Source organism: Crassostrea angulata, chromosome 3 (assembly GCF_025612915.1).
Source record: "Crassostrea angulata isolate pt1a10 chromosome 3, ASM2561291v2, whole genome shotgun sequence".
NCBI classification, from domain to species: Eukaryota; Metazoa; Mollusca; class Bivalvia; order Ostreida; family Ostreidae; genus Magallana; species Magallana angulata.
Window position 1 is genome coordinate 10,670,638 of NC_069113.1, and position 17,001 is coordinate 10,687,638.

The 17,001-nt window shown below is 34.7% G+C and overlaps 1 protein-coding gene across 1 annotated transcript in view; it reads left to right on the forward strand.

The window, feature by feature from the left end:
- Positions 1–3,560: 3,560 nt before the first annotated feature.
- The window catches only part of LOC128178901 (uncharacterized), a 51,243-nt gene continuing 37,802 nt past the window's right edge, over positions 3,561–17,001 (forward strand). Inside the window, exon 1 of the mRNA XM_052846304.1 lies at positions 3,561–4,676. Within this exon, the coding sequence (XP_052702264.1) occupies positions 4,084–4,676 (593 nt within the window). The 5' untranslated portion in view covers positions 3,561–4,083. The remainder of the gene's footprint in view (positions 4,677–17,001) is intronic.

Sequence of the window (17,001 nt, forward strand, 5' to 3'; positions counted from 1 at the left end):
TAATCAACATAATCAGATACCGGTAGTTTTCGGCTGAACTGAGAAACTAGTAAGCCACCTTAAAATGCAATAAAATTAAGTTGAAAATATCATTGCTTATAAGTGCAAAGCGAGATAACTTGGACTGGGAATGTATACAAAAGATATGTCTCTCTCTCTCTCTCTCTCTCTCTCTCTCTCTCTCTCTCTCTCTCTCTCTCTCTCTCTCTCTCTCTCTCTCTCTTACTATAAACTAATGGAGAATCAATTTAAAACATATACGTAAATATATTTTTTTCAGGTTGCAATTGAAATTTTAATTTGTTTATCGCTCGTCTATACATAGCTGGTTTAGAACCCAATCAAAAATACCAATATTGATGCAGAACTGTATATCGTATAGTATGACTTTTTGCTTTTTGATGCCTTTCTAAAGCTTTTGACAGAGTATGGAACAAATGTGTTTACGAACTCGTGGCATATCGGGTAATCTTTCTCAGTAGTTCACCAGGATTTCATGCCACACAACTATACGTTAAACAAGGATATTCTTACGACTCTAATTTTTCAATAAAAGAAAAATTGTTAATATGTAAATATACTTAATGCGTGTATTATTAAGTATATTTACATTCTCCCTCACTACGTTCATCCGAATATATTTACATCTACCGAATACGAGTACGATTCCCTCTATTTTATTTAGTTACACTGTAATTCATAGCTCTGTAGAAACTAACAAAACTTATATCGACACGTCCCGTTTATCGATTGGTCGAAACCTACAGCGACTGCAACTGACACGAAATTGACAGGACTGACATCTACATACCCCGTTCATTGATTGGCCGAAACCTACAGTGACCTAAGAATAATCACGGACTGTACTAAATTATGATGATGTCATACTCAAGTTCCCATAGGACACGCTGTTTCTTTTAGCTAACGTACTGTTGTACGTCAACAGTAATTTAACTAATTTTACGTATTTTTTATAATCAATTTATTACTTAGTTATAATTATGAAAAAGATGTAAATATACACATTATACACAAATTAATCAAAATTGAGTTAACGATTCAGGAAAGAAAAAGATGGACTGAGAGAGTAAACCAGTTAAGACTTGGAGGTCATTCAGAGACGCATCATTTTATATAAATCTTTTCTCTTAATAACACGATCTTTTCTTGTAATTGCGAAATAGTTTGTCGTAATAACGAGATGATTAACTCGTTATAACGAGATCTTTACCCGTAATTACGAGATCTTTTCTCGTAATAACGAGATAATTAACTCGTAATAACGATATCTTTCTCGCAATAACGAGATAATTAACTCGTAATAACGAGATATTTTCTCGTAATAACGAGATAATATTAACTCATAATTACGAGATCTTTTCTCGTCAATTCGAGATAAAAATATTTTTATGTGGCCCTATTCGTCTTTCGTAAATTTCAGCAGAGACAGAATGATTTAAGCACAGTGAATGAACAATATCTTTGCCGATGTGAAGCCCATTCTAGATTTGCAATTCGAAATTTAGAACCCCACCCCAACGAAATTCTAGTACACCACTGTGCCTTCCTATTAATAAGCAATCGATTAAGAAAATAAAACCAATGGTTGTGTTTTATTATGGCTACAGCGCTAGCTCACCAATTTTTTTAAAAGATAGGCTTGTTACAACCATATGTCGGCCCAAAATCACTGCATTTCTATTTTACCTTACACGTAATGTTTTTCGAAAAAACACATAAAATTAGCAAGCAAGCTTAGAGTGTCACGCCTCTGCATGGTCCTACTATTTATATATCCTGATCACGTGACCCGAAACCTATTCGATTACGTATGAAATCCCATCATGCACATAATTTTAAACATGTTTTTTAGTAAGTAACCGTCGTGCAACAAACAAATTTTAATAATTAAATGAAAAACATGTTTCGAAGGGTCATCGAACTCATAGGATGTAATGAAATAACTTTTAAAATAATTTTGTGGTTAACATTTCAGCATGCTTTAGGTCTATCGTTTTCTGCCCACAATTTAGGTATAATATCCTGCCAATTAGCATCGAACTATTGTGTTTAATTAAAGTGGATTTACATGTAATTTGTATCTCGAGATTCTCTTACATGTACATGTACTGCATGCATAGAACATGGTAATTTACAAATAATGGATGGAAATGAATTTTATTTTTTGCCTTTTCTCTGTCAAAGCTGCAAAATACTAACCTCGACTTATGTACGTTCTGAGTAATAGGCCTACTTGTGTATAGCAGAGTTCTATTGATGTAAGTCCAATGGTCCGCTATTTTGTGTATTTTTAAAATGTTTTCATCTTTATTTTTGTATAAAGAGAAAAATGATGTAGCTGGATGTGAGAATCATGTCAGCACAGTTACCCATGTAGCTACTTACCAGTATATATATTATATGCACACTGTTCATATGTTTTGACATACTGATGTACATTTGCCCGGCTGTTACAAGTTCATGTATGTGCATGGACTATTTTTATATGTAGAATCTCTCTTTTAGGCATTTCTATCTAATATCTATAATATCTATAATCTTGTATGCCCTCTGGGCCCAAAATTGGAAATAAACTATTATTATTATTATTATTATGATTATAATATTCATCGTTTTTACAAGAAAATTTTATTCGATTGTTTTTCACATAAAGAATCTAAGAGATTAAACGTTCATGTTTTGTGTATATCAAATATCCCGATGGATTTTTTGCAGAAGTTTTTATTTGAATTTCTTGGGGACTTGAGAAGTCGATAGTTGTAGTACTATACTCATATGTGAAAAAAAAAACCATATAAAGAGTTATCTTACTTTACCTGTACGACAAGTACGTAGCCATGGTTTATAAAACCCTCTCCCCTTTCCCACCAAATCAACTTCAATTTATGTCGCTGCTACGGTATAGGTACTTGTTGTAAATACTGCCACCCGGTAAATTCAAAGAAAAGTTCTTGCCATTTCCCCACTCCTCCCAGCCAATTTCAAAATCGCTCATAACCTGAATAAGTAACATACTTCTACATGTATGCTACCGTCATATTTGGGTTTCTGGGTGGGCGGGGATGTTGTACTATCGGGATGTTGAATGACTATGGGTCACTCACAAGGACTCTTTATTTTAAAAACATTGCTCAAGAGTATGTATTCTTAATTGTTCTCAGCCTGAATATTAGCTTATTGTTTATTACTAAAATTTGAATTATTCATTATTTTTTTTTTTGGGGGGGGGAATCAAATTTTACACATAACAAATAATTGTAAAGAACAAAAATAAATAATGTCGACTCTTAAACGAAATACTGTTATTAGAATGTATTTTATTCTTTCTTTTTAATATCAGCACAACACAAAGGATTATTAGTATATTGTTCTCTCTCTCTCTCTCTCTCTCTCTCTCTCTCTCTCTCTCTCTCTCTCTCTCTCTCTCTCTCTCTCTCTCTCTCTCTCTCTCTGCGCCAGAGATAACTGTACCTCGGTGCAGCAACATACTTACATACGGGATGTGCAGTGGCCGTGGTTTTGACGGGGGTGTACCGTGCCGCTGTACCTCACAGTGATACATGTATAAACCGACGCGCGGTTCCCACACTGCGGTGATAGGAAACAGCTGATTGAGAAGCTCGCAGTGTGGGGAGGGATAATCATTTTCTGAGTGCTATTTTTAATTCCACGTGTCATAACTTCAAGCCCCCAGTCTGATACTAAAGGCTAACCCAACAGCAGAAAAACTTATCCCGCCACGAGACATGTGAAACTCACCACATGTCTTGCGACCGGAGTAGTTAAAAAAATAGATACAGTCAAAAAAGGTTTAGTAGTACTTTATGTCAACTTTGGTTGTTTCAGACAGCATTGTTTAAATGCCCTCGTCAATCGGATCCAGTGGGGCGTGAAATACCCTTGGAACATTGGATTGGCACCATGAATACATGGCAATATGGGAATATTATAAAGTGAGTTTGAAATGAACAGACATCTGTTGCGCCTTGCATCTTACTGCTTGAAATCTATAAGGCGGGTGACAGTGTGTATTGATTCAGACAGCGGACTGCAGTAGAGTACATGGAGGCATTAAAGTCGTACTTCAGTAAATTTAGGAAACATCGCAGTGTTTCCGGGGACAGGGGCATCTCTCCAACCCGAAGGAAAAGAAACAAATTCCGGAAACGGAGTTTGAACGACAGTCATTCAGACGATGACGACAAGAATGGAAGCATCACTGTGGACCCTCTCCGGAATAACGACCCATTTTCTCACAACAGTAATGTTTCGGCGGTTAGGAGCATTTACGAGAAACCGCTCTTGATGGACGTTTTGTCCAACTGTAGCAAACAGGAGAACTCACACCGGGAAAAATCACCCCCTCCGGCTAAACCCCCGCGCAAGGACCAAGTATTTACCGTCACTTTCCAAAATTTTCTTCCGCGGGAACTTGGGATAGTTTTAGGAGTAACTCAGGACTACAGGGTGAGATGCAGACTTCGGAGCGAGGGGTCGGCCGAAAGTACACCGATATGTGACAAGAATTCAGTGATTCGTGTCTTATTCATCAAAGATGGAAGCGCGGCCGCCGCGAGTGGTCAAGTTCGTGTGGATGACGAGGTCATTAGTGTGAACGGGTGGAATATGGCCCGGGAGAACACGAGCAGTGCTAGGTAAGACAGACACTACCCCGGGGACTAGCGCTACATGATTAGGTTATGCAAGAAATCTTAATAAATCATCTATGCAGGGGGAAGTATGTTGTTAGCTATTTAATGTATTAACAAATCATTAACATTTTGGCAGCGGCGAGTTTATCTTGCTTATCTTTTAATAAGCAAACTGGTTATTTGATTCTAGCGCAAAAAGGCACATAACTATCTCACGCTGCATGTTAATAAATGTTGATGAGTATCATTAGATTACAGTTATACATACTTCGTGTTTGCTTTGATCTCTGCCTCTATCTTTTGAATCTTCATTCAATTTAAAACAAATATAGCATCCATAATTACGGAAAACACCCATTAATTGAATATCATGTTATATCATATAAAAAGGTATATTAAAATTTTAATTTTAAATATTAATTAAAGAAATAGGCTATATATACAAAATTTAGATTAGCTCTCTTTATATTGTTTCAACATAAACTTTGTATGGAATCAATTATTTCATAATTCTTGAATAACACTCTAAAATTTCCAATTTTTTGGATTAACTTAGTTGCAGATTATGAAACTGTCCATGTACATAATGAACTTGTACAAATGGCTAAAAATAATTAACTTTTATAGGTCACTTCCATGTAGCCGTTGATGTTAAAAATATTTCCTTTTATAATAAGGTAATTTCCTAAAGTATACTATAATACCAACAAATTATCTTTGAATAAAAATTTTGAAAAAAATTAACGTCAGGTGCATGTGATAAAGGCATTCCCCCATCTAACTCGGTGAATGAAGATTCACCATACCATACAATGGATGCAGATATTGCCATACACTAATTAAGGTGAATTACTAGTACACAATGTTTAATGTGCGATAAACATATAACCATTGTGTTCCATCAGGTCTCAAGATGGAACTTTCTACTGGTACAATAGAAGCACATTGTATGTCTGACTGTCTGTTTTTTACTTGACCGTCAGGTTTAGATTGAAGTTTCTACTGGTTCTTTGTATGTCTGTACAGTGTATGTTTTTAACTTGCCCTATTCCTCCAGACATTGGGAATCTTCAGGTCTTGCGATGGAACTTTCTACTGATACAATAGAAGCCTATTGTTGTATGTCTGTTTGTCTGTGATAAACTTGACACGTTTCTCTGACACAGTGAGCCATTAGGTCTGTGCATTGAGTGGAATCTCCTACGGCCCCAGCAGGTGCTTGTTAACCTGTTAACAAATTCTGATAACTCTCCACATGGATGTTTGCTCCTGATAATCCTATCTACTCTCATCTATTTATTTCCTCCACTGTTTTGGCAGGTTCTTAAAGAAATTCAGCAAACGGTTCAGTTTTTTGTTGCAAGATGATGTAGGACTTTTTCTATTGGGGTCACCAAGCTAAAAGAGTTAAAGTTTTTGGTGGGATATCAGTTTGCATGGGTACTTGACAGTGATGCATTCTAACATGTGCTGGAGGGTAATTATCCCTTTATTATAAGAGACTAGCAATGTGTTGTGAGCATATAGCCATGAAGTCCAATATGAAGGGAGTTAATTTATAAGACAAATGCTCCAAGACATGTGCCAAGCATCAAACTAAACTCAGAATGTCTTAAATTTGCTACTAAATAGATCATCAAAGAATGGGCAATTGTCGTAATAAATTGTAACCATTGGCAGAGACAGTTGTTTAAGGCTGCTTCATATTAACAGACATCTTTGAAATACCTTATGTAGATGGGGCATACTTGAAGTATGCTTGAAGTATGCTCAATTTTTTGATGGAGGGTACTGAGCCAGAGAGTTGTGTTAATTCTTTATGACCAAATGTCATTAAAGATATACTAGCCTCTGTAGAAATGTGTAAATATAGAATATGTCATTGATGTAATTTAAAAAGATGACCTGGCATTGTTAACCCTCCCTTCTAGCTGCATTATGACCCCCCCCCCCCCTCCCCAATTGGTGAGATACTTGGTCATCAAGCAGATTTATATCTTCAGCCATTAACCCCAAGCTTCTCAGTATCCCACAGTGCAGGAGGAAATGTATTCAGATCATCAAAGTGATAAAGGAACCAGCCCTTGAATATACCAGGCAGGTTATCATTTCCTGAGATATTTTCCAAAACGGTGATAGCAAAGACATAAAAAATCTGTCGCTGACAACTACGAAACTCAAGGTTTATTGAAATCGTCCTGTGTGCATCATTGAAAATCCACAGCCAATCTTGTATCTGGTATTATAATGCAAAAATGTAATTGACTACGCAATATACTCTCATAGGTCGGTGGGCTTAAAATTGTGTAATTATATTTTTTCCAATTTCATGTAAATATAAGCACAGTTTGATAAAAATCAAATATCATTTTATGAATAATTTATTATAATTTTGCCGTCTTGTAACGTAATGAGCTAAAAACATCTGCCTGGCCACTCCTTAATTGTTTTAGTCTAATACATGTACTGTATGATTATTGATCGATACTTACACTCAAATATTTGATGTAATCCACATTCCCAAAATACACCATATGAACATGAACATTTATACAGCCCTATTGTAGATATAAAATGAACAATATATACTACAGTATAAAAAGACTGCAATTTAACAATGACAGGAAGTTGAATGATTTAGCATATAATTATTATGGATTTTAATTGATTGAATTTTGTACTGAACTTAAATTATCTCCCAGAATATAATTCTTTTCACTGTCTAATTTGCTTACCGGTACCTGGTAATCAATATGCTAGCTCGTATTTAAGGAATATTAAGGAATCCATTCTTTGAGTATTTTGAGGTGAAAAATTTGGTTGGGGCGTGATCAAAACCAATAAAGCTCAAAGGAAGCTTTAATTATGATAGATTTAATCACACCCCGACCGAAACTATCACCTGATAATATTCAAAGAATGATTCCTTAATTATTCTTGATTAGCTCACCTGAGCTGAAAGCTCAAGTGAGCTATTCTGATTACATTTTGTCCGTCGTCTGTCTGTCTGTCCATCTGTAAACTTTTCACATTTTGAACTTTTTCTTTAAAACCACTTGGCCTGTGAATTTCAACCAATTTTGGCACAAAGCATCCCTATGGAAAGGTGATTATTAATTGCAAAAATGAAAGACCGATCTTTATATAAAAATGGAGAAAATCTCGAAACTGTAGAAAAAGGGGGGTGCATTTTAAAAAATCTTGTTCTCAAGAAATACTGAGTTGAATTCAACATAATTTAGCATAAATGATCCTTATGGAAAGGAAAATGTAAATCGCAAAAATTATGGGCGAATTCTGTTCCAAATGTGTAATTTACGAAAATAAAAATAAAGAGGTAATCGCGGTCAATCAGATTATAACTTCGGGTTTGGTATTCCATATCAAAAACAAAAGTTCCTTGTTTGAGGCAGCCATGTTTGAATGTTGATGCTTGACAAACGGGTCAAACTGATGAAGACGAATTTGCTTGTTGTGCAACATTTTACGCGCAAAGGGATACTTGAAACATGCAAAATATATTTGTGCCAATTTCGTGAAGTAATTTGAGGTTAAATCTTTCAATGCATTGACATTTTCACTTGTAACAGTGGTTTTAGGTTGTTTTGATTTTCGTTTCATTTTCGTTAATAATGCTTTTTAACTTGAGGGGAACTATCGCCTGTATTTTAGAATTTTTACGTATCAAATCAAATATACTAGACTTCGGTAAATCAGACAGCTTATTGTTTACCTGCAGAAATTGAGCAAAAGCTGATGCACTTAACAACATATTAAATTATAAATGCTATACATCCTATTGGTAATTCGGTATGATCTCTATGTAATGGTTGATTAATGCAACGTGTTTTGTTAAGATGATCGGCATTTTCAGTCTAAACGGAGATTGTTTTCGCTGCTAGAAATATATAGGTTTATATGTATTATGAAAAATAAATTGGGCTCTTTCCTTGTTTTAGTGCAATTGTTTCTTCTGTTTTAACTGTTTACAATTTCCTCTTTACAAACCCTATTCAGCTGTGTCAAGTTTCGAATTAAAAGCAAGATACGGAGCTTTGCTCGCTGAACTGAGGTCATGCATTTGTTCATTCTGATAGTAAATACCAAGATTAAAAATCTTAGGTTGAATGTAATAAAATGAAGAAAAAATTGAATTGTGAGCTCTGTATCTTGCATATAATTCTACGATTGACGCTGAAATTTTGATTGATCACTAGAAATGTCTCGCTACACGTTAAATGCTTGAACAGAAAAATTACAAGGATGTTATGCTGTAACAACTTTCTGGGGGCCCCTCCTTATACGATGAATTATATGAAATCTACACCAACTTTGATGGTTTTTTCAGACACAGTTAAATAAAAACGACCTCTTCAAGACAGTTTAAAACATTACTGTTACAGGGATTAATGTATTATCGTTATTCTTAAGAAAATATTACAGCGGAAAATCATCTTGATTTGTAGCCATTTGTTAACATTGATTTTGAATAAAGATGAAAATAAAGGGTGGGCCTTAGTAAAATAGAGTGATATGACTGTCAATACATTGCAGTCTGAAGCTAATTGAGAGGGGGGCTAGACCTTATCAGAAATCTTGACAAGCAAAAAAAAAAAACGATTTTGAGTACGGCTATGTCTAACTTTGCAAAAAAAGGGGGGGGGGACCCCGGTTTCGACGCTTATGCATCGATTAAAATAGCTCTTTAACATATTACATAACAACATGTTTCATTCAAGTGTATTCATTGATCAAGTGAGTAAGGTTATAAAACGTCACACAAGTTCACGCCTGGTAAACAACGGTTGTTTACAATGCAGAAGACCAATGAAATTTTGGAATGTTTGTAATTTGAGCACACTAGGGTACAATTTTTTTCTTTCAAATATAGGAATTTTTAAAATAAAATACAATAACTAGCTAGTAGTTGAAGACGAAAATGTACCTATGTACCTATATGCATGCTCTCATATATAATTTGATGGTTTTATAAAGTGAGGGGGCAGAACTAAAATAAAGGGAATTGGAAGTTAACAGTGTACCCCTACCAAAAATTTAGTTTAATATCTTGTTTTTGGTAAAAATGGTATTTCATAAAGTTTCAATGTCAAAGATTAAGTGTAGGAAAATAAATAAAATTTGGATACCTTATGTTATTCTTTTTTTGTTTTTCTACGGAGGGGCAATATGGCACAGTATCCTTTGAACACCCATATTAAGCCATTGTTGCTCAGGTGAGCAATGTGGCCCCATGGGCCTCTTGTATTTATAAAATTTTTCAGCCATTGTATGATTAAATATTTACATATGAATAAGCAAACCCTGCTGGCGCCCCAATTTTATGTCATTTGGAGTTATTGTACTGTATAGAACAAAATCCATACAGTGTTATCACAAACAAAGACACTGAAACATGTAAATATATACTGAAAATGGAGATTTTGGGAGTTAAGATTTCAGGATTGTATATCTGACTTGCATAGCTTTTAAATGGAGCAATCCTTGTTTCTGAATCACTTCTCTCTGCTTGAGTTTAAATTCAGTTTACATTAATCATAATACATGTAAAGGGAATCTGCTATAAAAACTCATTATTATGATACAGAAAGTGGCATGTGAACTTGGGTATAAGACTAATTTCATGCAACCACAGTTGTTCCTTGCTCAGAGTGTGACATTGTTCTCAAAGTGACACTGCAGAGAGTAGAACAATGTTCTCAGGCTCAAAATAACTTTGTTTTCCTGCTGCAAATTACATAACTTGATTTACGTGATAGAAGTGATACATGCCTCAGTTTATATTTGCATGTACAATTATTTTCTCTTTTTTTCCGTTTGAGCCATACAACTCCAAGTATTTTCATGTATTTTTCGCCTGCCCAGTCAGAAATGTATCTACACTGTACCTCTACATGCATGTGTCTAGAAGTGACGCTTTGTCTATTTTAGGGACTTTAAGGATGTCGTACATTAGGTTAGTTAGAAAATCCCACAGGATACAACTGTTACTTCCTGTCTGGTGTCACTTATGGAATGTGAATGGCACTGACAATGAATACAGAGGCTGCATGCACTTTATAGTGGCCATTTAGTCAGCATCAAATTTTTTAAGGGAGGAGAGATGTCATATAATACCACATCCACTTTCTTTAAATGACTGGATGTGAGAAAGACTTTGATTGACTTGAAAGTATTTGTCAATCAAAGCAATTTTTATTTAGATTAATTTCAATAGTTTTTGTTAAAAATTTAGACACCTTAAGGTAATACAAAGTTATACCTCTAACTGTGGTATACCCAGTTGATTTTTTATTAACTAGTACTGCCAACTAAGGTCCAACATTATATTCTACTTCTCACCCCCCTTGTGAAATTGATGAATTTTTCGAAGTAAACTATATTCTTAAGGCTTTTTTTTTAAATAAAGAAAAAGGTGTATTGTATAAATTAATTTAAGAGAAAATTGTTGCATGAACTTAAAAGGAGACTGAAAGTGTAAAACAAGAAATGAAATTAGAATTAATCAAATTGAAGGAAAAACTTGTCTAAATTATAAATAATATTTATAGCAGCTGAAAATTTTATGAATAAATCTTCATTTGTAAAGGGATGTTTCAAAAGTTGGAAATGGTTCAGGATTTTATTAGAAGTTGTTTCCTTGGTTTCAGGTGAGTTTTACAGCCCATTGGTAGCCTTTTGTCTCCTACACTCATATTTACTCTTTTAACCTTGATAAATACCATCATTCCAAATGAAGTGCTGCTGGGGATAATGATCATGTTATTGACAAGTTGGATGCATTATATATCTAGGTCAAAGAAATAGATACGGTAAATAACATTCACTGTTACAGAATAATACCAGAGGATAGTTATTATGAGTGAAAGGAAGTTACATATGTATTATCATTATCATTGCCTGGCTGATCTGACTGCAGTATGTGAATGTATTGGAAGTATAGTGCACAAACATTAATTACCTCGGTACCTGGGGACAGTTCTTGTGTAATATAGCCCTGCTTGTACTAATTGGCTTTTAATCTTGGGACTTGAAGGAAGTGAAACCTGAACCATTGCCGAGACATGTTACCTGAAACATGCAAATGAAATGTTTCCTGTTGGGTTTTTTTCTATCTTTTTTTTTTTTTTTTTTGTATGAAGACATTGAGTGGGTGACCGATATCGTCTTTGTGTGACTTTTGTGACTGGGTATTCTTACTCTGTTATTGATTTTCCTGTTGAGTTTTGATGATGGAGCAATTTGAGAAAATAGTCAACAGAGGGTACGTATGTAATTGGAGATGTTTTGTCAATGATTATACCTAAACAATGAAATGCTTTACTTGGTGGTTCATGTGAATATAAAGGTAGTGAATAGTACTTTTTAAAGATATTATAACCCAAGCTGCAATGATTGCTACCCTAAATTCTATCAAAAAAGCTATATATTAATATATAGATCTCTCTCTCTCTCTCTCTCTCTCTCTTTCTCTCTCAATCTCTTCCAAAATTCAAATAAAGTGATTAAAGATATATAAAATTTTATCATTGCCAATAGCATGTTGAATTTTATCATTGCCAATAGCATGTTGCATAGAAGGTCAACAGCAAGATATTCTTCATAAACGGATCATTCATACATTACAGCTTTATTTATTCCAAAGTCAGTCAGAGCGGTCATTGCTCGCAGTGTCTGTTGCTATTTTTCGATAAGTCATTAGGTAATTTGCACATGGTTAATCTCAAAAGTATCGAGAAGACATTATTTTATGTACATGTACAATTGTACATACAAATATACCTCAAAAGCATTGAATATTAAGACATTGTTTATTCATATATATATACATGTAATGATGTCTCTGTTACCATTATTTATTATTATAACTAGGTAGTTGAATCAGCAGTGTCAGAACCAAACCCTACATGTGAAACTTTTGAAGACAGTTGAAAGTGGTTAGATCATAACAGTAGCTAAGTAGTGCCAGATCAGATTTTGTGAAAAAAAAAAAAAAGAGAGAGGAAACACGAAGCTGATGTATACTGTAATCTTATGATCATGATCTGATTCCAGACACAGAAAGTGTAGGTTTATTTAGTCTTGAGATTTGCACTGAGTACACTGAGTACATTCCACTCTAAAAGGAAGGAAAATTATCCGTTAAATGCACAGTGAAGATTTGATGTCCTCATGCAATGGTGATGTGCCTCACTGCCTCCACGGATAGAACTTTATGCTCAGAACTGCACAATCATGAATTGTCATTAATAACATGTAAACTAGTTAAATGTAATTTAAACCAGTTCATTGTGTAAACATTTAATTACAGTATTGATGATAGGACAAAATGTTCATGAACTTAATAGTGGCAGTCCATTTTCCAAAAAGTTTCAAAAAGACCCAACTAAAAAGCATGCACTCTATCACTTCAATTCTTTATATTTACATTTTCCGGTGTCTTTGCCCGTGATAACACTACGTATCGATTTTGTACTATATAACCCATAATACAAATGACGCCAAATTGAGGCGCCAGCGGGGTTTGCTTATTTATATTTAAATATTTAATCGTATGATGACTAAAAATTATATAAATATAAGTAATAAGGAATCATTCTTTGAGTATTATGAGGTGATGATTTCGGTCGGTGCGTGATCAAATATATCATAAGCCCTTCAGGCTTTATTGGATTTGATCACGCCCTGACCAAAATTATCACCTCATAATACTCAAAGAATGATTCCTTATTCCTTATATCAATGAAATCCATTCCATATGCATTTACTAGGTTTAAAGTACATTAAGCATATCAGTTTTTGTGTATAAAATAATTCTCACAAGTTCAGGGGTTTTGAGTCCATTGTGGCCTTGGGACAGCCATGAGTTGAATTTGTTCCCAATGTTATGAGAAGGTCCTGAGTCCATTTGTGGCCCTTCAACAGCCATGAGTAGACTCGTGACTCGATGTTGTGAAAAAGTGTTGAGTCCACTTGTGGCCCACTCAAGGCGAGGAGTGGACTGAGGACCCCTGACATTGTGAGAAAGTGTTCAGTCCAACTGAGGCCCTCTCACAGCCATGAGGAAACTCAGGACTTGGAGTTGTGAGAAGGTCCTGAGTCCACTTGAGGCCCTCCCAGTGCTAGGTGTGGACTCAGGACCCCAAACATTGTTAGAAGGTGTTGAGTCCACTTATGTCCCTCCACAACCTTGAGTGGTCAAGATAAAAAGGTCCTGAGTCCAATTGTGGCCCTCCTACTGCTAGAAGTGGACTTAGGACCCCTGACATTGTGAGAGGGTGTTGAGTCCACTTGTGGCCCTCCACAGCCATGAGTGGACTCAGGATGAAAAGTTTATCAGTTTATCAATATATTTTAGTGGCTTCTTATTCTTTTACCCCATTCCCTTCAAATTTTGAGCCTTTTTCATAAATCATTTTGAATACTGCACAGAGTATCATACTAAGCTAAATAATGTGGTGTTTAAAACAATTATGATATGCATTGTTTAATACTATACCCTTAGAGTTTCCAAACAACTGCCGGTACATGTACACATGTAACTTCCCCCTCCCTCTTGCACATTTGGTACAGGCACATGTTTATATTTATATAATGTTTAAGTTATTGTCATCATGATACATTTAGGAAAACTTCAGTCCATTTCCCTCTTGTTTGTACATAATTTGATGTCCAAAAATAAAATCCCAGGAAATATTTATGATTTTAAAATTAAAAGACATGTTTTGGTGACATTAACTGGACTTGGAATTTTTTCACTTGCAAGCTTAAAGTTTCATATGTGGCCAAACTTCTACCTGCCTAAACACAAAGTGGTGTAATTCATTGTTAACAAGCCAAATTAATTCATTTAATGGGAGTCAGGAAATCAGGACAATTTGAACTGTAGCCCCAAACACACGACAGACAGGTGCCATCAAAGCTTGTTCAGCAAACCGATGACGATCAGTTTGAAGCTTGTTACAGAAAAGTTGAACCTGTTTGATGCCATTAACTTTTTGATCTAGAGAAGACGAGGCAATCACTGCTACACCTATGTGTGAAACTGGCAGGAAGATTGTTTTTCAACTTTGAAGGTTTATCTTGGATTTTATCGTTATTGCTTTTGCTAACCTCCTGATAAAATATAGGTAAGATTCCTGAGGATGAAGAATATTTTCTTACTTAGTACTAGGTTTAACCCGTTCTGGAAATATTTCCCAATATTTTTTTGGTTTATGTGAGACAAAATTGGATTTGACACAAGGATGTGTTTTACATGCAGGAGATCATAGCTAGCCTTTGATTGGTTTAAGCCAAAACAGCTCTAGACATGTGTAAAAATTTCAAACTTTATTAAGCTTTTATTGAATTATTGTGATAACATGTTCATTATGGCCAGTAATTTGGAGCAATTTGAGAGGCTATTTGGGGGTTCAGTGGAAGATCCTGAGGAATACAGGTAAGTAAAGGTGTTAATTACAGGTACAGGTATGTCCAGATCCTGTCTGTAGATAAACAATAACTAAGTTTTGAAAGTGATATCTTAATAACTAGTGTTTACAAATTAGTTTACATATGACATTATGAAACTAAAATTTCCTTTTAAGAAGATGCTTATTTATGTCAAGTATGAATTTTTGAGTGTCCTATGTAAACATTTATTTTAGTTATAACTTAAAGCCCTCTATCCCACAGTCAAAAGAGGAAATATTTCGCTTGAAATACTTGTGTTTGTCCAGACACTTTTAGATTTTGCCCATCAATCTTCTAGTATATATAACGTGAACATTGCAGAATTTATGTCATTTAAGAAAAACTCAGTTGAAGGCAATCATCATGGTTATATTAATGCACAAGGTAATTTTTATTCTCTGTATAAAGTGCATGTGTCTAAAGGTTCATTTTTCAATGCAATTTTGTAAATGAAATAATATTTAAAAGTATAGTTTCTGGTCTATTTAAATCACTTCAATTGATAAATGTTTGATTTAAAGTTTTATCGGCTATTTGATGATGATGATGATGATGATGATGATGATAACATGGTGTTAGATGAAACAGTGTCCTCATGGAACACACCCTACATACAATATGGATGAGTCATTGGGCTGTAAACATTTGTAGATGTGACAGCAGTTTAAGGTGGCTGCATTAGAACCATTGATTCAACTATTAATCATGGTTCACATCTGGTACCGCCATGAATGATGACAACATTGATAAGTACATAGATCTAAGCTTGTACTGTAATAAGAAATTTGGCATATCAGATCTTTCTTTTTAGAGGGACAATTTTTTTTTTTAATCTTGATTATTTTCATTTCTTTTAGAGGGACAGGAGAATTATTTTAGACTCAGATTTTTTTCCTACTCTTTTTTTAAGGGACAGAGTTTTTAAATCTCAGATTATTCTTAATTTTTTAGAGGTACAGGAAGTTGTCTGTTAAAGCTACATCCTTGAAACGCATATCCTCATGATCCCAGGAACAGCTGTGTATCAAAAGTATCCCTCACTGTGCAGATCCTGTTAGCAATAGTTCCATCTCCAACAGTTTTCCGGTTATAAAGAGTGTGACATATACCATTGTCTGTACATCATTACTGTTCAATAAACCCTTGCCTCTCTGAATTACTAGTATATAAGGTGTTGAGTGAATAGGAGTTTGAAAATTGAGGCAGTCTATCAGTTGAAAATACCAATTAGGGTCAGGAGTGCAGTTGTTAGATTTCTTTATGTGAGAGAGATAAAAGCCTCTATATCCTTCAGCCTTTTAGATAAGATTTGTTTTATGGAGATTTTTTGAGTATTTATAGTAGTCTTTTATCATAAGCCTGGTTTCATGGGGGGTTAGTTGGAGGATGCTGTTCCATTTAACAAGAACTCGATATAAAAACAGCTGATGGCTCCTACTGAGCAGGACTTAAAGGCATCTGAGTTTTTGGGGTTGAACTGTTCATAAGATTGAACTTTGAAATCATGTTTAAAGCACACATGATTTATACATATTGATATTGGTACCGATATAGATATACATTCATATTGCATTTGGATGAAACTACTCCAATGGGAAGATTAACACAGGTACTGCCTCGTACGACTAAGACATGTACTGCCTTCAACTTGCACTCTCCTTACCAATTTAGATTAAGTAATTACCCAACTCATATATATTAATAATTAAATCATTATAGGCCTGCATGATCAATCCTCATAGTTTATGTAAATCTTACAGTAGGATTTTAATTGTTTAATAACCTTTGTGTCTTCAATAGTGAATTCTCTGTAAGTAATAATTGTGGTTCTTAGAAATCTCAAAAATATCATAAT